The 25,244-nt window shown below is 40.6% G+C and overlaps 1 protein-coding gene across 1 annotated transcript; it reads right to left on the bottom strand.

Moving 5' to 3' along the window:
- Positions 1-5,948: 5,948 nt before the first annotated feature.
- Positions 5,949-25,148, bottom strand: TMEM167A (transmembrane protein 167A). The gene is made up of 4 exons (XM_066181942.1): positions 25,099-25,148; positions 15,221-15,330; positions 10,415-10,449; positions 5,949-7,164 (listed from the first exon to the last, which is right to left on the bottom strand). The coding sequence occupies exons 1-4, from the start codon at positions 25,099-25,101 to the stop codon at positions 7,094-7,096; spliced, it is 219 nt and encodes a 72-aa protein (XP_066038039.1). The 5' UTR covers positions 25,102-25,148; the 3' UTR covers positions 5,949-7,093.
- Positions 25,149-25,244: the final 96 nt, after the last annotated feature.

Genomic DNA, 25,244 nt, shown 5'->3' with positions numbered 1-25,244 from the left:
GCACAGGCCTGAGAATTTCAGAAATAATTACTGATAAATTGATATAACATCTTCTTAAAGATGTTGGAGTTATAGTTGTTTAAATGACTGAGATCTGGATTACAGTTTAAATCATTTGGCTGATTTAAAGTCTGAGCAGGTTTCACTCTTTCTGCCTCTACATACAATTTAGAGAAGATCCTTCATCTTACTTAGTGATAATTAATAGTTCATCAATAGTCTTGGTTCTCTCAGAACAAAAACTGAATAAGGTTTTCCTTTCCTGATCTGAACTCTTTTTCATGTGATGAGTGCTGCAGATCAGTAAAGCTGGTGAGTGTTTTGACAAGGTGGAATGAAAAAAGGTCTGTTTCCTCATCTAGGACATGTCCACAGCTCCATTAATGAACAGCTGAGCTGCCCAAATACCTGGAGGACCAGGGCATAGATGAGGGCAATGCTTTAGCTGGAAGCACAGCATGTTCCCTGGAAACAGACATGGTCAGGTGTTTAACTGCATGAATTCAGTGTTGCAAAAGAACTCAGGCAACCTCCTATAATGTATGACTTTATTTATAAAGTCACACATAACTCGGTGCAGTTTTTTCTCTGATTCCTAAAAGCTTCAAGTAAAGACACCCCAGGATTCCTAATGGGGCTGTGGAATTGCTTAACAGCAAACCCATCTGTTGAAAACTCCAATTTCTTTGATGAGGTCTCTAATTGTGTCTTTGCCAGTTTCCCCATCAACAGTATGGTATGCTCTAACCAAGAGTGTTTTTAGACTGAATTATTCTATCTTCAAAATGCTCAGGATAGAATTTTTCATAAAAAAGTAAAAATCTGCAATCTGTCTAAACACAGGAGGGACTGCAACAGAAATTGCTCGGACACTTCCAAGGATCAGATGCTCTAATGAAACTTCTGGAGCTGGATTTAGACAGATAAAAGGAAAGTCGAAGTAGGACTGCTACTAAGCTCTGAAGCTTGCTGCTCTGTGTCTATGCTGGTTCAGCATTGTCTGAGTGGATTTTACTCTCCCGGCCCAAACTTGTGGCCTGGGGCAGCCTCTCCAATCCTGTGCTGCTGCCTGGCACAAGCACGGCGCTGACACAGGAATTCCCTCATGTGTCCAGCACCTCATTCAGTGTTAGGGCGAAACTCTTTCAGAGGAGGATTTGGGTGGAATAGGGATGGCACCCTGCTGCTCTGCCTGAGGGGACTGCAAAGTATACGTATTATCAATATTTTACTTCCAGTGCCTGAAGAGAGCCCACAAAGATGGAGAGAGACAATTGACAAGGGCCCAGGGTGACAGCACACAGGGAATGGCTCCAGAGGATAGTGGGAAGGAATTTTTGCCTGTGAGGGTGGGGAAGCCCTGGCACAGGGTGCCCAGAGAAGCTGTGGCTGCCCCTGGATCCCTGGAAATGTCCAAGACCAGACTGGATGGGGCTTGGAGTAGACGGGGATAGTGGAAGATGTCCCTGCCCATGGCACTGGATGGGCTTTAAGGTCCATTTCAACCCAAACCAGTCTGTGACTATATGAATGTGAAGATGGTCAAACCAACCAACCAAGCTATGACCTGAAAGCAGCTGGATTTCAAAGGATTTGGTCTTCCTTGTGAGGAGGAACCAATTTTTATTACTTCCAGAAGCCATAGTGAATTCAGAGATGAAAATCTTTTCCATGCCTCCAACCTGTGCAGGAGGGGTATCATTAAGGGATTAGATTGATGTCCCTGGGCAGGCAGAAGCACGTTCTGTGCAGGGTAGAGGTTTGGGGAGAACTGACTGACTCTTTGAGTGTGCTCAGAAACCCCTCAGGAACAGGGAGCCCCAGCCCCAGGCAGGTCTCCAGGGATGATGATAATTTCAAGTGCCATCTTTGGTATCAGGGTTTTATGTCCTTAGTAAATGACAAACAATTCAAATGTCAAGAATGCCTTATCACTGGGGAAGGCATTTTTTTCCCCTGTCTCCTGGAGTCTTACCAGTCTGTGTGAATCAATGGTGAGAATTCAGAGGTAATTTGTTCCAAAGAAACAAGGATCAGTGCGTTCCCTTGGCTCTTTATTAGCTGGAAAGGGTGGGAGAAAGAAAATGAGCATGCAGCTTAATAGGAAATCAGAACTAGTCTGTGAATGTGTGTCTGAACTGGCTTATTCATGACTGTGATACACATGTAAAATATGCTGGTGGTGCTACACAGTCAAAAACACAGCTTGCCAATGCTGTCAAATTACTATTTATTTCCTCTTAATTCCACTGGGTGGGACATTTATACATCCAAATGTCCAAATACATCTATCATTTGGTCAGAGTTTTCGTTAGCCCTACTACAGCTCTGAAAGGTTATTTCAGTTTTCTGCTTGTGGGAATGACCAGCTGTGGAGATCAGAAATGAAAAGAGTACTTTTATATTTTGACCTGACTTGAACTTCTTCACTTTAAAACAAGTCTTCTGTATCTTAAAACAAGCATTCCCCCGCCCCCCCCCCCCCTAATAAATGAAGCCATATATAATTTTAATATAATTTTATCCTTTTAAAAACTCCTTGTCTTCCTTTGGGGGAAAATACAGTATTTTAACCACTGAGTTTATGAAAGGTGTTACGTGGGGTGAGTGATGTGATAGGCTCCTCTGTGTAAACAGCTGATGCAGAGGGTGTCAGGGAGCCCAGTGTAGCGTGTTTACATTATGTCTTTGGGTTATTTTGAAAAGAAGATGATAGAGATTAACTGGGCCTGCACAAATAGGAGGGTTGGTCCTTAGATGAACCAGTCTGCACAAACATGGCCATTTGCTGGAATGTTGTGGCAGGGGATGGGCACTGCCTGCTTCCCACTCATTGAGAGAAAACCTCTTTTCCTGCGGCACAGCTTCCAAAGAGCCCTTTCAAACAACATAAATGATGGCAAGAGGCTCTCATAGAGTAAGTTTTGAACGTTACAGACCAGCAAGGAACTTCCTCACTCCTTTATTAAGTAATTATCACCCCTATTGATGTCCCAGGAGCTGGCAGCAGCAGTTGTGTCCCTGGAAATGTTTATTTATACCTAGATCCTTGAGGACATGTTGTCATCTTCCTCCCACACCAGTGGGGATTACATGAGTTAGTAACACACTCTATTCAAGGTCTTTTTCGTTCAGATTAAGGAAGTGTTAGACAACCTTCCTGCAGCTACTGGTGAAGCAGGAAGAGATCAGGCAGTGGCACTGCCAAAGCTGATTTCATTTCTGAGGTCTCTGAAGCTTGAGCTTGGCTGGTATTCCATCAGAGAAGCCTGGGATCCATCTGTCACACAGCCAAAGGGAAGGGTACCTTGTGAAGAGACAGGTCATGCTTGAGTACCTGTGCTCCCTGAGACAGGGAACAGCTCATGGAATTTATGTGAAACCTCTGGAGATGGATTATATCCTGTCACATACTGACTGAAAAACACAGGTGTCCCTTTGGCCACACAAGCCCTTCAGGTTTGAAATGGAGTTGAAAAATTTAACACCAAGTAGAGGTTAGCTGCGTCACACTGGCCATGTTGCACCTGGGGAGGATTTTCCCCAACAATTAGATCCTGCAGAATGATTATTCCTCCACACCTTTTGCCTTATGGCCTAGGGGTATCATGAAAAGAGCTATTTATAAAACAGCCAGGTAAACAATTCAGGCCTCATGCTCAGAACCTGTTTTTCAGTGTGTAGATTAATCTCTCATGCCCAGCATGCTGATTACAGTGCAGTATGGGAGTTAAGGGAAAACTGCTTCTCTAGGCAGCCAAGTGCCATCAAATACACGTGGAACCTATATGGGCCTTGTAATGGATGCTGGGAGCACTCCCCAAACGCGTCTGAAATGAGTAATAATGCTCAGGTAAAACAAGAGAAAAGGGAGGGAAAAGAAACCTGGCTGGAAAACCTTTCTTAGCCGGGAATGTTTGGACTAAATAATGTAAAGTTGCTGCCTCAGTATGAGATGCAGGTTCAGATCACACTTTCCTGGCTTCTGATGGGTTTCACCAAGTTCAGCATTTTAAATCATTAGGAAGATGTTGGTTTTGTTTTCTTTTCTCTAGAAGACGGTTATGAAAGGGAGAAGGGGGGAAGGAATCACTCAATCATGGTGAGCCTTCCTAGGCATTAGAGAGTGGGCTCCGCCCCTGATGCCAGTGTGACAGAACTGGAGACAAACTGAAATAATAAAAGCCTCAGAGCACTAAAAGAGCATTGATTCCCTCCATCACAGTGCAGCTTCACCTCCTCGTGACAGTGTATTTCCACTGCTCACTGCTGTGGTTATGGAGGTAGAAAGGGCATTCACAGAACAGGGACACTGTTCCAAGAACAGGAAATCTTCCTGTCATCCTTGGACTCCACTTTGCCTTTCCTCCTCCACCAGTCACATCTGCCCAGCTGCTTATCAGTCCCTCCAGAACATCAGACCTTCACAGTGATTCCACCTCTTACTCATGCATTACTCTTTTCCCAACATGGCAATTACCACTGTTATATTCAGCCTTCCTAAATCCCTGCTTTGAATCTGAGGTCATTTAAAGTGCAGATGTAGATGGAAATTAATATAATATTAATCCATACCAAGTATATGCAAGGGTATAAAACACTCGGTGTGTTCCAGAGCAAGATGTTGTGTTTCAGATGTTTTGGCATCAACATCCATGATGCCGTTTAGGAAAAAAGGATGAAGGCCCAATGTGGAAATACTTTTCCACAGTAGCAGGCACAACTACAGATCAAGTCACATTTAATCACTGTCCCTTTTGCACAGGGAAAGGTGTACAGACCTGCTGTGGGTGAAAACTCTTTTGCATGACAGAAAGCCAAGAAAGCAAAACAGTTTTAGGATTCTAACCTGGGAAACCACTATTTTCTCTGTATCTTAGTAAAAGAGATGAGGTATCAGTCTCTTCAAAGCCAAAATCTTGAAAACCAAAGAACTATTCCTGAGGCAAACACCTGCCTGAAGCAGCAATTTCAAAACAACTGCAGTTTGTCAGTTTAAAGATCTTGTTTCCAGATAGTTTTGTTGAGCCGCCATGCAGCTAGCATAACAAATCACCTGAAAATGAAATTTAAGGGGGGAAATAAAAAAAAAAAAATCCCAACTAGGAAGTATCTGTCACCCACATTTAGGCCAAAAGGATGATCTGCCATGTAACTAATAAAGGTTGAAGAACAAATAACAAACAGGGAGAGGCCTGTCTGAGCTTCTTAGATGATAAAATCTCAGCAGAGGATGTTTTTCAACACAGTTCTTCCATGTTAGTAGTTTTCAGACACTCAGAACAAAAAAAATTACTTGGTTTGTTCACCGGTATTCCTACTTGCAGCTAAACCCCAGATATTATTAAGAATTCATCTGGTAATTAGAACAGCTTGGATGACTAGGAAATGTGTAAATATCATAAAAATGCTATTATTTATTAGAAGACTAACTAGAATATAACTGCTAAATATAAAAAGCTACCAGATGATTCTTAGTGTATTTTAAACATGTATACACCTGACAGTCAACACCCAAGACTCCTTAGGAATCTCCCTTCCCCCTGTTGAGGAACAGCTCCTTTGAAATCCAAACCTGAGCTGCTTTGATGCCTTGTTTGGAGTAGCATCCACATTTAAAGTTACAGGAGCAGATTTTGCACTCCCCACATCTCCTGCCCAGTCCCAGGCTTCTGTGTGTGCACAGCATGGTTACAGTCCTACAGCTCTGCACTGCTCTGGGTCAGAGCAGGGGTAGCCAGGGGTATTTATTTGGCCCAAATTGGAGAATTTTTTTTTTTTCCTGAGCCCAGATTAGAAAAGTTTTGGATGGCTACTTCTGATGGTGATTTAGATTCGCAGGTACACGTGAGACAACACAAAGGTCGTAACTCAAAATCACTTTTTTCCCTAGCTGCAGGATAATTTGGATTGATGAAAATAAGGTTTTCAAACAAGAATGACAAGAATTAACGTACCTTTGAGTGTATTTACTTTTTAGCTTTGTTCCTTCTGATCACAAGCCTTTCCAGAACAACAAATACTGCAAACAAACAACTCTCCCAAATGCAGCCAGTATGAAGTCACACTGATGTAACACACACCTATCAGGCATTATGGAAGAAGTCACTAGATTACTGAAAGCGGGCAAAATTAAGAACTAAGTGCTAATGGCAGGCATCATTAAAGGGAATCTAATCTTTATTACTGGTTGAGTGCAATTTAGTTGCTTCAGCCTTTATATTATGACATGCAATGTCCTTATCTGCAGCTAACTGTTCACTCTGCTAATTTAGAAAACTTTCCATACATGCAACAGCAGCAGCAGAGCCTTTTGAATCCTTTTCTCAACATTTTGGAACAAGCTGGGAAGTGACATACCTGAGAGACCTAAACCTCTAAAAATGAGTACATGTGGTATTTTACAGAGAACAGTCCAAGTGTCTCAGATCCCCCATCTGTGCCTTCTCAGCAGCTAATCAGACATGACTACAATTATGGTCCCTGCCTTTATTTCACATCTTATCTTAACAACAGAAATATTGATAGATTATTTGAGAAATTACAAGTTTAGAAACAAATAGCTGAGTGTAACTTAGGTCAGAGGTCATATTTTTAGGACCAGAGAGGAGCCATCACTTACAAATTGAGAGGAATTGTTCAGGCAGCAGAACTAAAAATACATTGATAAACATCCCCTAGAGTCAAAATGCTCTTTATTCCTCAAAGGGCAGTCTTATTGCTCTGGCCGATTTACCATTTTAAGGTTTCATTCAACAGGTCTACTGGAAAAGAAATTTTAAAGAATTAAAACCAGCAAGCCTTTCCAACTGCATGGTGCTTTAAAAAAAAAAAAAAAAAAAAAAAAAGAGATCCCCTGAAACTGAAGACAGGCACCAGACACCCTTCCATGAGTTACAGCAGGAGTGTGTCAGTGCTGACCTGGCATTAACAAGCACATCTCATCTGGGTTATGATCACTAATGCTGGTCCATCTGCAAGGGTGTCCACCAGGAGACAGGATATCCATGGTGTGAGAGGAGACTTGGTGAGGCTTCGAATCCTTTCCTGACACAAGATCTGCTGTTCGGTACTTGGGGACACTCTCCAGCTGCTACTGCATGAACAGGATGCTGAAGGCCATCACCACACAGCACACGGCCACGTAGGGGCTCTTCCGCTCACCTGGAAGGAGGGGAGAAAAACCAGAACAAACAAAAATTCAGGAATGACTAAACAGACCCACCTGCTCCTAGTCTAATGCTGTAATTGTGCCACAGTAGGTGCAAACTGGTATTCAACATTTCTAGCTGGAGAAAGGCAGACAGAAGTACATCTGTGTATCCACAGAGAATATGCACAGACAGTGGGGAAACTCAGAGGAAGAACAGGTTATTTTACTACATAGAAACAGAGTTGGGGCTCTTTGCTTTAAGAGAGCGACATGTAAACAAGGGCAGGGAGTGACAGGACAAGGGGGAATGGCCTCAGGCTGAAGGAGGGCAGGAATAGATGGGATATTGGGAATTCCTGGCTGTGAGGGTGGGGAGGCCCTGGCACAGGGTGCCCAGAGAAGCCGTGGCTGCCCCTGGAACCCTGGAAGTGTTCCAGGCCAGGCTGGACACTGGGGCTTGGAGCAACCTGGGATAGTGGAAGGTGCCCCTGCCCACAGCAGGGGTGTGGCTGGGTGACTGTCGGTCTCTGTGAAAAGCCCATTAAGGGCCTCCATCTCACTACAAACCACCTTTTCTGAGATGCAGTTTTATGTTGCCGATATCTCCTAGTGCCAGAGTCAGGGGGCAGGCAGTGGAAAGTTGCCCAGGATACCCCATTTTTGCTGGGGTGTCCTGCTCCTGGGTCCTTCTGCTCCTCTATGGCTGCTCAGGAGCTGCTCTGTGTCAGCTGAGGTGCAGCTGCTGCTGTCTGGACCTGGTACCTGTCACCTGCGGTGTGAATCTTTTGTGCAGGGTGTCATGCAGCAGCCAGAGCTGTGAGCTCACAGCTGTCCAGACAGGGACAGATGCCTGTCTTTTTTTGCTTTGCTAAGAAGACATAACATTGTTAGCCTGTGGAGAGGGTCTGGCCCACAGATTTCCATGATAAAAATGGTCAGCAGATCACAGAAGTTGCACAGACATCTCTGTTTTCTGACTCTTTCAAATTGGTGTCACATTTTCTCAGGGCAAACTGTGAATGAAAGTTAAGTTTACTCCATTAACAGACTTTTATCTGGTGGCAAAAGCAGTAATGAGAGATCTATTCCCACCAATTCGGTCCAGGACAGAACATTACGGAGGCCTCTTTTTCACCAAGAAAAAAAAGAATCTTAGGTGGGGAACTGTAACACAACCAGGGAAACATCAGTAACGTTAATCAGACTGGTATCTACTTATATGAGCACCTTCTCCATTAATTTGCAAGATGTTTTTACACTTAAACTTTATTCTTCATGGTTCCATGGAATTCTCCTTGCAGACACCAACAGTGGATGGTATCCCCAGCCTACAGAACTGCCAGGGAGTTCTGAAATTGAAGTGTTTTTACACATTCAGGAGTATAAAGACAGAGCTGGGGCTGTTAACTTTAAACAAAGTTCAAATTCCCTTTGCTGTGTGAGGTCTTTTGTCTTTACAAACTACCTTATCAGAGACACAGTTTTCAGAGAAACATTAAAGAAAAAAAACCGAACAAGGCTCCCCAGTCTAGCATGATGCAATTTTTATGAAAAAAAATCTTTTCTTTTACCAGCAGGACCTTTAAACACAGAGGGAACAAACTTTCCACAGTTAAAGAAAAATAAAATACTTGCAGTGACCACCTCCCATACACAGGATTGACTGCCCTGTGACAAGACGCTGTCATGATCTGGTATATATTTAATTAAACTTCAAATAACTGAACGAATTAATGTCTGCCATTTCACATCTGTTTAAAATAAATTTTGAGGAAGTCCAACTCCTATGGTTCAGGGTATTACAATTATCATATGGGTTATGCTTTTCTGCTCTTAATTTTCTTAAAAGAGAAATCACCATGTGGCAGGATTAAACATTATTTTGCACAACTTTGTAAATATGTAACCACTTGCCTGTGATTAAGATCTTATGTACATGTGAAAAGGTTGTTTAAACATACCAGGGATGTGAAATGTAAAGGAAGCCAGTAGACATTTTCATTTTTAAAACCTACACTTTCTGCTTGCCTTTGTGATCAACACACAAAACGATAGGAATCATGTCCAAAGCCCATTTTCGCTTCTTAGTCTAAAAGAAAGTGAAAGTGGTCCACTCCATATTCAAATTGCAAAAGAAACATAGCATATTGAAAAAAAAAATCCTTGCTCTTAATTGACTTCAAAGATGATGGTAAGGGCAAGGGAAGTTGAGGTATTCTCTTCAGTCTTGAACAAACCCCTAAAGCACCTTAAGTTTTACATTTGTTTTCACTGGTATAGCTAAAAATTCATTTCTGACAGCTGCTACCTTCCCAGTATCTTTCAATTACAGCACTAAAATTGGTTCTGCTTTGTCTATTATCTAAATAGGACAATATCTGCAATCATTTTAACAACCGGTCTTCACCAAAACCCTGTTTTTTGTGTCAATGCTTTTTTGACATCCTGTAAAATGTTCTGCCTAGGAATGCAGAAAGGGAATCATACAGGCTTTCTTTAGGTTCAATGACAAGTAGGAAGATCTAGAATTACAAGTTCAAAGTTTCTGCCCTGAATTCACAGAGCAATTTGAACACTGATGATGGGTTTGTAGGTTTTTCTCTAAATCATGGCTACACCTTAATGTTACAACTAAACTTCTGTTGCACATTCCAATTTCCTTCTCAAAACAAATTCAGGATAAAGATTAAAATAAATATAAAACCAATGTTATGGGAAAATGTCAAGAATCAGATAGAGCTGATCAGCCTGTGTGCAGATGTCACTTGACACGAACAGCTTTGTGTAATTCAAAAGTGCACAGAAGCTACGTAAAGAAGGGAGATGGAAAAAACCACATTTATGCTTAAATAGAACCATAATGCATTATGAACTCCATGTTACTTTATTACTATATGGTAAATATCTGGCTTTTTTTCAACAGTCCATTGCAATTTCAAACAGACGGCAGTTTATAAGAAATCAACAATTTCTTTGCATGTAAGAAATACACCCTTGGTTATTTCATGTGGCAAGATGTGCAAAAGACTTTTAAAAATATAACATCAAATACATTAACTGACATGAAAAGATGCAGGATTTCCCTGACACTAATCTAGAGAAAGCAATATCCTGCCTCCTTATTTCAAGGAGGATAAATCCTGAATTTTTGAAGACAAAGGATGTGTATGGTTTTCATTGCTACATGGCAACATTATCCTAATAAATTATGCTAGAAATAGGACTGATCTTAAGGATTTTGAAAGAAAAAAATAGAATTACCAATCCTGGCGCATTTCCAGAATATCCCCAACAGTCTGTAAAGATAAAATAAATTCATTAGGCTCTTGGTTTAATACATCCAAGTCAACTGATTTTCTTTCTTTTATGTTAAAACAATCTGAATTGACTGTAAATTTGTCACCTTGACTCTCTTCTGAACATCACAAAATAGCAGATACCTGCACATAAGGGTAGAGACGACGAATGACAGAAGCCGCAAAGTTCTAAGACTAGCAGGGGTCTTTCTGCATGCAAAGATGCATTTAACTCATTCCACGTTCCAGATCTAAAGACTTCATCAGAACCCCGTGTTTATCTACAATAATGTATCCCAGACAGAAAATTTTGTGAAGAAAAAATCTTCCCAGTTCTTCTGGTTCTTTCTTATTCCTTTACCAATGTTAACCTTGCTCATGTCTCTCCTGTGCTGGTTGCCCATGATGTTACCTCTCACAGGTAAAACAGCAACGGAGAAAAGCAGAATTCAATGCAGGGAACACCCAAAGGATGTCACAAACCTACAGTTTCTCTGTGTAACTAAAATAATTTCATATTGACTACTCCAGAGGAGCAGGGACTGCTTTAGGATCTGAGGAAGACAAGGGGAACAATAGTGAGGTGTCCTGTGAAAGAAGATTGATTTCAGCCCTTCAAAGCTTGTCTGCAGGAAGGCTTCCCTCATAGTATGGCACAGAACACTGTGGGGAAGCACTAGTAGATACAATCAAGGAGCTAGTAGATACAATCCCAAAAATAACCTTCTGAACTCACAACCACACAGGTTTGATTGTCTTTGCCCTTTTCTGGGCTCTGAGAGTTGCTTACTTCAAACAAATTTAAATACAGACAGGTAGGCTTGGGCCACTTCAACCTGGATGCTTGAGCAGTCAACACACCATGCAATTTTATTTCTCTGCTACTTCCATTTTATGTCCTCTTTTATGGCCTTAGTTTACTTCAGCATCTCTCTGTTCATTTAGCAGCCTCTACTTCTGAGACAAAGATTCAGTGTTGGGCAGGTGAAGACCAAGTGTGGCAGCAAGTGACTGAAGTGTTCAAACTGAAAGTGAAATGCTTTTTGACTTATGTACCCCTTGCTGACCAATTCAACATGAACAGCTTTCCATTTCCAGTTTCAGAAAACACGCATTTTCATCTGTGCTTCAGATTTTAGTTTTACTTCAAGCAAAATACACACACACACACACACACACACACACACACACACACACACACACACACACACACACATTTGGGTTTGACAGTATTTCTGTACAGCCAAAGCACTTTTTTCATGCTTTTATGTAGCTCTACAAGTAGAAGCAATGATCCCTGCATAAAGACCACCACACTTTTCTAGGCTAAGAGGTCACACAATAAAGTAACCTGAAGACATCTATGTACTTTTTGAAGATGCGTGCAAGTAGAAAGGCATTCATATGTAAATCTTATAGGGTAAAATACACAGCCCTGAAGTGCTCCATTGATAGCACCTCAGGTTCTTAAAACTGTTGCTGACTCTTGGTAAAATTAGAATTTACAGACTGAATGCTGCAAAACCAACAGAAAAACTTCCACAGCCCTGCTTCTCTTACTGCCATCTTTCAAGAGTTTGCCCAGGAGCTCAACGAAATAAACTATTACCTTTCTGTTCATATACTTTTGAAGCATCTTGCATGGGAAAAAGAGTATTAACCCTTTCAGGCAACCTGGAAGTCTGCTGAATTTGCCTCACAATCTCAGCAAGGTTATTTTTTCTTCTTAGGGATTTCTTGACTAATGTGAAGCCACTATTGCACATTGCCCTACAAAGCCCCCTTGGCTGAAAACAAACATTTTCCTACCTGATGTGCCAGGTAAAAAACCAGAGGTTTCACCAGTTGCCTTTTACAACTGCAATTAACAATTTATGAACCTGAAGCCACTGACATGAGGACTGACCAGCCTTCCCATGATGACACTAGAACATTTCAAGAGGATTTTGTGCTACTGGAACAGCTCAGTACCTCTGTGCACATAACCTGCTGCTGAGCAGAAGCAAACTGAATTCTGGACCTTCTGATAATACACTCTCTGGTAGAACTGGGGAGCTCTCAACTGCAGAAAAAGCCTGTGCAGACCTCCTGCTCCTCTGGTTTTCCATCAGCGCTCATCCCAGGTCCACAACAAAAACCTCCTTAAGTCAAAACCTGCTTGCTTATTACAGAAGTGATGCTACCTTGAACAACTCTGCTCCAAAACAATTCCTCCTGCAGTAGCTCCTCAGTGTAACTGCACTATTCTTTCTCTGCCCCTTGTGTTCTGCTCCATCTTTGTTTGGATGCAGGTAAAGGTGTGGGTCTGGCCGGCATCTCTGCTGCTTTCTGGCAGCCACAGCCCAAATGTACATGACCTGCTGCATATTCCCAGCTCTCAGTATTAAATGCTAAAAACACTCATCGTGAAAAGTGTTTCCCTGGAGAACGAAAAACCCAAATAAATGGAACCTCCTAGGCTGAGGAGGAGTTGGTGGAGCCTTAGACAAGGCTGAGAGCGCTGAAAAATGCCATGTGTTCACCAGGAGAAGCCCAGCAGTGCCACTGCAGGAGGGAGTGTGACACATCCCCACTGCAATGCTGATGGAAAATCAAAGGGGATCTCTGCTGCACATGAGCTAACACATCTTTCAGGTTAGCAGGGAGGAGAGAATTACGTTGTGGTGCACATTCTCCTCTAGTTAGCATGAAACAGTAAATCTCCACATGCTTTCCCAGCCTTTAACACTGTTGCTCAGGACCAAGCACATGGAAACACTCAGGGAAAATGAAGGTTTAAGGTTCTGTTTGGCTTGGTAGGAAAAGACACACTTTGGCAGAAATGAGGGGGAGGAAATACAGGGTTATAAGGATGGGTGACATCACTGTGCAACGGCGTCTCTCAACCAACAGAAATGTTTCTTCACTTATTATCAACAGAACAAAATCCTCAGCAAAGTTACCACTCAGAAATACAGTGAATAACTATCAACATTCATCCTCTCCGTCACTTAAGTATTTTATTGCTACTTTTTTATGCCTTTAATTTGGAGCAGGAATGATGATGTAAGAGCATCTCTGTGGTAAACTGAACTATCACTTGAATTTGTTTTATGCCACATATCCAGACACTTCCACTGGAGCATGGAGTACGTCAGAAGAGAGGGACAGGGGTACAGCACCACATGAGCTCCATGTAAACATCTACCCTACAGGAAACAAATTTCATTGCTTCCAGGCCAAGGTTTTATTCTCCAGTACAAAGTAGTCTACAAATATATATATATTTAAACCAAAATGGTATGTGCTACATCTACATAAATACAAACTTACACATCAAACGCCCAACTCCTCCACAGTGTCAGCACCCTTTGGAAACGTTTTATGAAGAGAGTTCTATTGTACTCCAGACAGATTTGCCTCAAGAATAAACAGAGTAGCTCCAGATTAAAGGAAATACTCCTTGCCAAGAACAGCACTAAAATTTTAATCAGTAAAATAAACATTCTTACTTCTTACTGTGTGTACCTCATTGACTATTGTGTTATCTTCCACCAGCAGACACCCAAACTCCCGTTGTCCCCCACTCCCTGTCCTTTATGAAGTCATCCTTTCTTCCATCTTACTTCCACTCAAAGAAACCTCTCATGTCAGTGGCCAATTTCACGTCCTCATATAAAAGGACACAAGTGTTTTCATGTTAGAACTCCAAATTAAGAAAAAAAAGGCTGGTGTACTTTGGGTATCTTACACTGCTAAAATTAAAAAAAAAAAAGGATAATAAAACAGCAACCCCTGAGGTTAATTACAATGAAGGTTTTCAGAAGACAAACACTCAAGGTTCTTGGTCACAACAGTATATTTAAAACTGGACACTTCTGAATTTAAATGCAAAAGTGATGGAAGACACTTAGGAAAAAAAAAGAACATTTTATTTTACAGGAAATGATCTAATGGAAAAAGTGGGGAAGTCAAACTCTTAGCATTCAAAAGTCTGTCTGTGTTTCCACCTAGAATTACCTTCCACAAATATCATCTCCATTCACTAACCTTAGGTGACAGCATTACTGAAGTTCTATGGACAGCCCCTGAGGTTTCTGTGTCACAACTGCCCAACGGTTACTCAAAACCCACCATACTTAAAATTGCAGTTCTGCTGATCACAGGTAGCATCCATATGATTTTAAAAAAAAAAAAAAAAAAAAAAAAAAGTTTGTAGAAGCTTTCAATAACTCTTCTAGAAACTCCTTCACCTTAGAGATTACAAATTCTTGGTTTTACAGACCACACAAGAGTACCGTGTTACTTATTTAAAAATATATTTTTAAAAGCATTTAATCTTTTAGTTAGTTAGATTATTGCTAAAGCTGTTTTTCAAACTTGTATCTGCAGAACACCTATCCTGAAAACAAACAAAAAGCCAGTTTCTGCTGGTTTCTTACCCATCCTTGGAATCAAAAATAAATCATTGCAACAATAGCCACATGTAGGACAATGTTTTATTTCTGTATCTTTAATAAGCATCTAACAACAAAGCTACAAATTTAGAAGATTAATAATGCAGTATTAGCAAGGTTAGCGAGCTAATAAATTCTTTCAATGAAATTGCAACTAAGTGCTGCCAATACTTTACTGCACTCCATCGTGAGGTACAAAATTAAGATTTTTATCTGTAAAGAGAGGAAATTTTCAAAGCAGGATCTGCATTATCACATACTTCATCGGGAGATGCTGAAAGGCTGCAGCTGAAACCACACAGCTTGTGGATGTTTGAAATGATCAAGCCACATACCCGGTTTTATTTTTGTCCAGCAAGCTGGGAGCCAAGGATCTGATGTAGGCACAGGTACATATGAGCAGCAGGATCACAGTCAGCAGACTCTGGAAGTTGAAGATGGCAGACTACAGAAGAGAATCAGGAAAACAAAGAATTACATCTTTGCAGTGCAGAACTTCTCTTGAAGTTCTGGAAAAAAAATGGCTCATCCCTTAGACAACATCAAAAATGAAACCTACAACGGCCATGAGTCAGATAACCTTTGCACCAATGGAATATGGTGGTGGTAGTGAAAGTAGAGGCGAGGACTGACTAGCAAGTGAACTAGTAGTAGCCAAGACAAAAAAATAACACAAAATGTGCAGGAGGTTTGTTAATATACCACTTTTTAAAGGCTACAGGCCAAATTTAACAGATTTGTAAAAATATATACAGTAAAGCCCACCTGAACTATGATAGCTGATTACTTCTATTTTCAAATAACGTTCTGATTTTAAATTGAAAACACCTTTATTGTAAATACACTTTCAGAAGTGCTAGTTATATGGTAAGTCCTGAAGAAAAGCAGGATTCTTAGGATTGAGAAATAAAGTTCTACTGCTGATAGCAAAAACTCATCAGCCTAGTGGCAGTGAGAAAATTCTTGAGAAACTGCTGCAATATTTGGCAATTTAATAAAGTGCAAAGTATCAACAAGAGGCAGAAAGTGCATCTCATAAACCTTTTTTTTACAGTTTTGGGGTTTCTCCTAAGTGTCTCAACTGACATTCTGGTCAGTGTAACAGCACCAGGTGGTATAAGAGGCAACTGCTTACTTCAGAAAGCTTTATTTTACCTTGACTCTGCTAAGCAAATCTGACTCAGTGTGAGCTCAAAAAAAGAAAAAAAAAAAAAAAAAAGAAAAAAAAAGAAAAAAAAAGAAAAAAAAAGTCAAAGCGAATGCAATAAATTCACTCTTTGTTCTGGAATTCTGATGAACTTCTGTCTCCTGTGTTCGCACTGCTCAACCCAGCTGGCCAAGTAGTGGTATTTAATTAAAGGTAAATATTTAGCACTTAGAAAGGGATATTACATTGGCATTTCCTTCTCCAAGCATATTTTAGGGCACATCAGACATTTCATTTCCACACAGCCTGAGGCACACCTCTGTTGATGTGCATGTGCGTTCTTCCTGTATCACAAAATTATAATGTTTTGAAGCTCCGATAATCAAATCTATCTAGCTAACAAGAATTATAGAAGAAAATCACAATATTCCAGTTCAGTACAGCACTAGCAGGAAATTAGGAGAAAAATTAGAAGCTCTACTAGAATGAAAGCCATTAGAACACACACAAGTGTTCTGATACTGAGATAAAAAACCTGGGGACCAAAACCCCCCAAAATCAACAACAGCAAAACAAAACAAAATACCTTATCTTAATTAGAAGTCTCCATGAATCATATGAACTCCAGAATACGCACAGAGCTGCCAGTCTGAATACCTGCTTTAGGTAGGGTTAGCTATCTAAAGTAATTTCAGTATCTAACTTAATGGGGTCCAACAGGCTACTCTGCTAAGCATCATTACAGAGATTGCTCTGACTCTGCACCCTGTACAGGAGAGACTTCAGCATGCCTGAAACCCATCCTCTCTATGATGAAGGAGCAGTGATCCCACACCCAAAGCCAGCCCTCTTGTCTCAAACATGAGGCTGCTTGGTTTTCTCCTGCACCACCTCCTTTGCTAAATCATATTTAATTTAGCATTTTAGCTCAGCTAGCCACCCCTTCTGCCCCATCATGTCATAAATAATGGACAGACTCTTTGCAAAGGACAACATGCTGCCATCCCCAGCAGCAGCCTCCGGAGCCTTTGTGCTCAGCAGGTTTCTGCCAGCTCCAGAAACCAGGGAAGTCTCAATTCCCCCCGGCTCCTGCGCGTCTAGGAACACAGCGGGGCCGGATCCAGGAGCGGCTGCCTCTCAGCACAGCCAGATACTGCCTATCAACTGATTAACTTGATCAGTCCTGCGGGACAGACAGCTGCTCTCACAGCTCACAGCCCCACGTCTGGCAGCCACCCGTTCCCATGAATTCCTGCAGCTGCTTCCTGAGGCGGCACCGGGCACACCAACACTGCAAAATGGCAGAAGGGCACACTTGCTTCCCCTTAAGCAGAGTCTGTAAACGTATACTCATGAAATGTGCTACCAGCCAACCAACTGGGGCAGTATATAATTGCATATAATTGTTCTTTGTTGTGGTTCATGTGTTTCCCCAAATATTCATCGCCGTAATTGCATCTGCCCTTCCACCAAAGCGTGCTCTGAGTGACACGTTTATCTGCACAGCCACTTTGAAAGGACAGATGTGAACATTCCAAAACTTGCTTACGATTTCTGGAAATGAGAATTTATTCCTGAATTAGATGGCTTCACTCTTCACATCTGAAGTAATGCTCATGGCCCCGCGGAACTCACAGAAAGCAGAAACCTACATCTGGCTGCTCCAACTGATGTAATTAAAAGCTGCTGCAAGAGTTATACATTGCTCAGAATCCTTTTTAAAAACACTGCATTCACATACCAAGCTACTTGGACAACGTAGAGATGTTGCTGTTGATTTGTTTAGACTGGGCTCCTCTGATGAAAATGTATTAATTGAAATGTTTGACTTGTGTTGACTGCCTTATGATAGGTCCTGTGAGATTCACTTCCACTACAAAGTGATCTCAGCACATGGAGAAACAGGTGTTGTCTCTTAGATTGTGTCCCCATGATGGTGAACTGATAACTTCCTAAGACTCATGCTGCAACACCAGAAAGAACCAGCACCGGCATTTTACTCTGGTTTTAGACAGTGCAAGCTTTACTTCTACAGGCTGAAATTTTCTACATCTGCATTTGATGCATTTCTGACACAGTGAGAACAGCTCAGTTGCTCCATTCTGTGTCATTCCCATTGTGACCCCTCCAGTGTGGAGCACCCCCACATCAACTTCAGCACTGATGAGGTATTTTATCCACCTGAACTTGCATGAGCCAACTTTTTTCCAATGTTTTTGGAAATTTATGACCAGGAACTTCAGCTTTGAGAGCTACATGCCCAAAGGCTGTTTTAAATCCTTCCCAAAACCAGGCCTTTAAAAAAAAGCCTCAATATTATTTCCTGATTATAATGTATCTCAGTAAAAACTCCACATAATAAAGCATAAAGAGTTAATACTCCTGAAAGTTTTATTGTGTTGGGTTTAACAGCAGTGGCTTGTATAAAAATAAATACTCATGGGATTATACAGTAGTTGGAAATCAAGTGGTACAGCTAGGGTGTCTGAATGTACTCCCATCTGAGTATAAACTGAAGTTTAATGTACTTTAGTAAGTGTTGATTGAAAGTTAACTTTTAACTATGTGGCTGTGACAGGGAATCAGGACAACAACTGCACAGCTTCTGTAAACCTCATTACAGACAATGTTGTCCCTCAGCATTAAATTTACTACACTTGGACAGATGAAAAAGAAAAAAAGCAGCAGCTCAGAGTTGTGGTTATCAACAGGTCTTGCACTTCAAAGAGTATTTAATTAAATATGCAGGAATAGCCATAATGAATGCACTAATTCTAAACACTTTTCTGCACTGACAACAACAGCCATAGATAAAGACACTAATTTATCCATCTCTGAAGTTTTCACTTACTCCATTACCCCAATATTCTCTCCTTCAGACATAGTTCTCTGTCCTTGCAGAGAGCACTGCACTCACAAACCACTTACTGACGCAACCCTTGGGTAGCACAGTAATAAATCACACCCTAGGTTTTGATGCAACTCTCTGTGTCACAAAGGACCCGCTGATTTTCCCCTTGCCTCATACACTTTTGGTTAAAATTAACCAGCCAGTATCATGGTTCCAGGGGAAACGAGACGTGCAGAAGGAGATCACAAACCCTATGCTGTTGTCCTTCTGGGTTGGTAGAAAGCCTAACACAAAAGCTCTGAGTTTATCTCAGCAGACTTAGCACTGAAACCAAAGCTTAACCTTCCCTAGTCTTCAAGTATTTACAAAATGATTATTTTATCTCTGATTGCAGCGTGACCATGATGATTTCATCCATCTGTGCTAAAAAAGCAGAGGCCATTATAATGCCAGCAAGTTGCAAAACTCTGCCCTCTGGTCACTATTATAATAACCAGTTCATGTGGGAAAACACCGATAACTGGAATATTTTAAAGAAAGTGCAATCTTTGTGTAATACACTGCACAATATGCAGTCTTTCTGGAATGGTTTTCTTTTCTTTTTTTTTTCCTACTCAATATAATAAAATTGTTGAATGACTATGTTTTCTGGAGCCAAATATGGATACCCGATTGTTCAGCTGCCTTTCTCATACTGGAATATGAGAAAGAGCTTACATACTGCAGTAAAACTTTAGTTAAGCAAAGGCTGATAAAAAATTCATCACAGAAAACAAATCAAGCAATTAAATTTTAATGAAGAGGTCCTTACAAAGCTAAAAGAGAAAATGATTATTATCTAGGATTTCCATTAGGTCCTGCAATTCTTATTTTGTCAGTAAAACCCAAAATTTTAGGAGTATAATACTGAGAAAAATAATAGGATATAAATCATGTATTACTACTCCCAACCCCAATGCCAAAGCAATTGCTAAAAACTAATTAAAACATGCATCTAATTGTATTATTTTCCAACCAATTAAAAAGAATTATTTTTTCCCATTGCTGACAAATACATTCTGATCAAAATGAATGGAAAACAAGCACTTGTGAAAGAGGCATGCTAATTAGCACTATAAAAAAATTACAGAAAGTGCAAATTAGTTAAGTTTGAAGCAATCATTGGCAAAAGTACACAACAAAACTAGGCAAGAGGTGTTAGTAAGTATCCAAATACCAGCCAGTGCAGTTGTTCCAGCACAAACAGGGTTCTTTACTTTGGATTTACAGCATGTTCTCATCAGTATTTCATTTCCAAAGAATTTAAGTACAATATTTAATGTTCATTCAGATTTCTGTCTAAAATATGTATTTTTGCACAAAATTTCAACAATTAAACATATGCACACAATTGCCCTCTCCTATAAAAAGCTCTTGAATTTAACACATTTAGGATTTTTACTGTAATTCAAATCCACAGACCAGCAGTGCAAAGACACCACAAGGCAATGATGCTGAAATTTTACACTTGCTTGAATTCCTTCCTCTTTGCCCCAGTAACTAGTTTGAAAACTGAACTTTAGCTGCAAGCAGCTAACAGCATTTCACCAAAATATCGTACTGTAAAAAACAAAGTGACTATTAAAGTCTTTTACCGGGGTCACCGCAGCACAAAGGTTTGCATGTTCACAGATTTACTAAACAATCAAAAAATTATGGTGGATATGACAGTAAAAGCTTATAATACTTTTTCCTTCAGGTCTTCTCTGTAGATTATTGAGTTTTAAATTTTACAGAGATTTTTTTCCTCCGCTGTCTTAACCCCTTACATAAAAGCAGTATTTTAAATAACCCCTTTTTTTCTAAAGTACCTCTCCTGTCTGAAGTTGGACACCACACTGTTTAGTTCACCACAAATATACTACTGAAACTGAAAAGCCAGTAAAATGTCTGTGTGTGAGTGGAAGAACTAAGAGTCATAATAAAGCACACTTTGAATCAGGTGATATCCTTCCTGTAATAAAAGCAGCATGCAAATATCAGGAGTTTGTAACAGAAGGTGCTACAGGAATGTGAGCATGGACATGAGAAAAAGTCTAAGTTCTCAAAAAGGAAGATACATTCTAATTTACCTAAGAACTACAAAACAGAACTGTACATACTTACGTGCATTATTTACTATTTTTTTAATATTCATTTATAGTTGAACCATGGAAAACAAATATCAGAAAAAAATACACTTAGTCAAGAAATGATGACAGGTTCTGCTAAGTCTGTCATACCCCATGGCCTTGGGCAGGTCCACAGTACTTCTACAAGTGTCTTGTTTGGCAGAGGTTCAGGTGCATGGTTTGAATGTTTAGCATCTGGAAGACAGGTAATATTTTTCACAGCTGTTCCCACCTTGTTTCCACAATCACAAGGTTGAAAATCAAGAACTTTTGTTGAGTCTGAACACCCAGCTCTCTGCATTAGCAGAAAAACATATTCAGTGCTGCATCTGTTACAATGAAAGTGTGTGGTGTCTAATGCTGCAGACAACCAAAAAATTAAATTGTGACATTCATTTTTTTATGGCACTCTGCAAAGAAGTGGTTTCTCACAATCAGTGTCATTCTGTTAGACTCACCCTACTCTTCCAAAAAGAGACCACCTTACATTGACAGAATAATTTCCTCAGCTCAATAATCACAGAAATAAAACATTACATCATCCTCTAAGATGACAGAAGTACCTACACTGAAAACTTCAAGTGAAATAAATTCACAGTACAAAGACACTTTAAAAACTGTAAGATGACCTAGGAGACGTTTTAAAACATTTGTACCTTTAGGTCACGATAAAACAAAGCCGCTAGCAAATCTGAATCAGGAATGATTCCATCTTATTATTTTGAGTAAGACGAACACAAACCTTTATACTTGAAGACTCCTGAAAGCTCTTTTTTCAGAGCAGTGTCTTGGGTTCTGGTATGTTTATATCCGACAGCTTGGTTTGAAATAATATTTACTAATGAATGTTTTTACAATTGGCTCTATGAGCAACTCCCCTTCCTTCTATAAACACCACACTAAGAGAGCAACAAAGACTGTGACAGAAATGTTTGTCCTCGTGGAAAGTTCCCAAATCAATTTTTGGATAGTAATGTGGGGCCAGGATTAGCCCCAACCAGAGTGTGACAGGGAAGAAGCTCCTTTTGTCAAATTTTCTGCAGTTCTTTTAAATTGTCTCCATCACCAAATTTTGTCTGAGTGTAACTTCACATTCCTGTGATGAAGGAAAGTGAAGACCACACTCCAGGAGGTGAGACGCTCATCATTAATGTCACCTTTGGCTTCTTCCCTCTTTCCATCCATGCATGTGGCAAATTTTTCAAGCCCACCAGGAAAACTTCCGTTGAGCTTTCAGATGTAAAATCCTGAAAGCTGGCAGGACAAACTGATTTGTGCAAGTCAGCAAGCAATATACACTCTGCTCCTAAATAAATGAGGGCGCTGTGCAACCCTGGTGCATCCCTTCCATTTCCAGCAAGTTCGGAATCCACCGATAAGCTTCTACTGACTTCCACAGCTGCTTCAAGTTAAAATAGTGAGGGTTTTGTTTTAAGTTAAAATGAAGAATTTTTCCCCTATCTACTGGCAGTGAAGGGGAAAAGAAATCCCACAATTCTGCTTTCACATAAAAGACAAGACAGGTAAAAGTCAGCTCACACACATATGTGTGTGTGTACGTATATATATATATATATATAAGTTATTATTATCATTTTTTCCCTGTTTGACAGCAGTTGGCCATTCACTCAGCACAAGTTTTCATCTACTTAGCAAGGAAGGATGTGGTAAGGAGGCTTGGGGAACAATGGGATGAGACATTTCCAAGGGATAAAGTCCTTTGGAAATCACGGTTCAGAAAACTGTGCTATTCAGAGTGCTGCTGGTCTGCCAGAACTGCAGCTCTGACTCTTTGGGCAAGGAGAAAAAATTAGAGTTGTAGCTCTAATCTCTTCCATTTCATGACACAAAGGCAACAGCTGTTTCCCCCTCACACAGTGAAACATGAGCTCAGAAATTATTTTTTCTCCCCCTTAAAATTCTTTGACACCAGAGGTGGTATCATGAAGGACCCAAAGTCCTGGAGAGTTGCTGCTCTCATGGAGAAGTTAAAAAAAATCACAAGAATGCTGAAGAAACTTATTTTCACCTTATTTTCAGCATTAAATCATAAGCAAACCATCCTTAGAAGAGTTTCTTGCTTCAGGGTCCTTGAGGCACAGACTAACCTCTAATAAGGAACAAAAACAAGTGAAGAAGATAATTCTAACAGAATCTCATACACTTGCCATAATCTTCTTAGATTTAAACATTATCTTTGTTTCTAAGTTACTGTAATATATTTCTTACGTATCAATTATAAAATTCATAGAATGTAAATGACATAGTAATATAATATTAAATAATTAGTTGTATTTAACCACTGAGCAACACCAACCTCTCACCAAGTTTTCTTGCCTTTTTCTATCACCTCAAACCATTTCAAGTACAATAAAGAAGAGTGAGGTGCTGCTGGTAATTCTTTACATTCACCTTTCCACGGTGCAGATTAGAGGTCTCTTGCTTTCTGCACAGGTGTTTCGCATCTCCTGAGACAATTTATGCCTCCCATTCTAAAAACAAGGCCTTTGTTTTCTGCAAGAGCGGGTTCATCTAAAAAAATCATCCAAGGAAAGCTCAGGTAAGCAACTCCCAGCAATTCCCTGCTGGTGACAAGATCTGGAGTCAGGAAACGTTTCACTGAACTGGGCCATAAGAAACTTCAAGTGACACTGATCTCTTCTGCAAATCCACAGGAAACACAGCAACATTCCACTAAGACGCACAGCAACCACACAGTGATGGATAACCTGTCAATGCTTATGGGAGGGGGGGACCAGGTGATCTTAAAAGGTCCTTTCCAGCCCAAACCATTTTCTGATTATTAAAAAAATGTCAAAACATTCCCATCTTAAAACAAACTCAGTGCTGAAGTTATGGACAAACATGTATTCTGTACAGGAAAAACTCACTTTAACTCTGTTATTCCTTTGATTTTCCTTTAAAACTCATGTATTTGCTATGCTCATATAAACATCGTTGATATATAAACATTCAATGTAAAGGTCTTGACAAAGAAAAAGTATTTCACTGCTCAGCTTCACCTATGACAAAAATGCAAACCCTTATTTTATATTACCTGCACAGAGACTGGAAAAATAGGCAGAAAACAAAAAAATAAATACCAGTGTGCCTCTAGACCAACTCTACATAAAGAGTGTATATATTTATACACATGTATTTTATATATATATACCCACACTCTTTGCGTATATGATTTGTAGAAAAAGATATATTGGTAATATGTAAAATATAATTTTAAAAATATTCAATTATACATTTGCATACACTTATAAATATCTATATAGGCATCTTTATACCCACATATATTTGTTATACACATAATAAACTCCTATACAAGAATACTCTATTCCACATGTACTTACCTGCTTTTTATGTATTTACACCTTCTAGCTATTTAGATAACGATGAATAAATTTAATAATATGCATTTATATGTTAAGTTACATTACATGTACTTCTATATCCTTAAAAATCACATATGCTGTAGGCATGTAATTTTTTTATAAATATAAATCAAAGGTCATATATACACACATATATGTATAAAAATGTTTTGTATATATATGTGTGTGTGTATATGTATAAAGAAATATATATGTACACAGACATAAGATATATAGCTTTATATACAATCCATACACCTTTCATGAGTAAGTGGACTTGGGCATCTGATGACACCCCTGAAGAACAGACTATGTCGCGGCCCTGTGCATGACGTCACATGACGTCGCCATGACGTCACCCGGAAAGTGACGTCAGGAGGCCAGGAGGGGCACGCACAGCACCTGACCGACCTCGCACCGGCTGCTGACGCCCCGCACGGACACAAAACGTGTCTTTTTCTTGTCACCAAACCCCTGATGCAAACCCGCCCCGCATTACTCCCAGCAAAGCCTCGGGGCAGCTCCGCTCCCCTGGGCCGCGGCCTGTGGCATGAGCGATCTCCGGGGGCCCCGCCCGGGCCAGAAGGCACCGCTGGGGCCCGTGCAGGGCCGGGAGAGGCAGAGGAGAGGGAAGGCCCCGGTCCCGGAGCGGGCAGGGCCGGGCAGGCACCGCGCTTACCATTGCGCCGCGCTCCGCCACATCACCTTCCGGCCACCGCCACGGGCGGAAACGCGCACCGCGCGCCCTCAGCTGTGCGGGGCGCGGGCACGGTCGCCATTGGCTGGCGGCGCCGCGGGGCGCCACGATTGGCGGAGGCTGCCGCC

Source organism: Chamaea fasciata, unplaced genomic scaffold (assembly GCF_029207755.1).
Source record: "Chamaea fasciata isolate MVZ Bird 193981 ecotype frontalis unplaced genomic scaffold, bChaFas1.0.hap1 SCAF_4, whole genome shotgun sequence".
NCBI classification, from domain to species: Eukaryota; Metazoa; Chordata; class Aves; order Passeriformes; family Sylviidae; genus Chamaea; species Chamaea fasciata.
The sequence above is the reverse complement of the archived record's forward strand: the minus strand, read 5'-3'. Positions and strand labels throughout refer to the sequence as shown.

Excerpts from the sequence above, each read along its gene's own strand:
- TMEM167A (XM_066181942.1), bottom strand. Across the intron at positions 10,450-15,220 it reads CTGGACAAAAATAAAACCGG|ACTGTTGGGGATATTCTGGA; the intron begins GTATGTGGCTTG and ends TTATCTTTACAG. Across the intron at positions 7,165-10,414 it reads CTGGAAATGCGCCAGGATTG|GTGAGCGGAAGAGCCCCTAC; the intron begins GTAATTCTATTT and ends CCCTCCTTCCAG.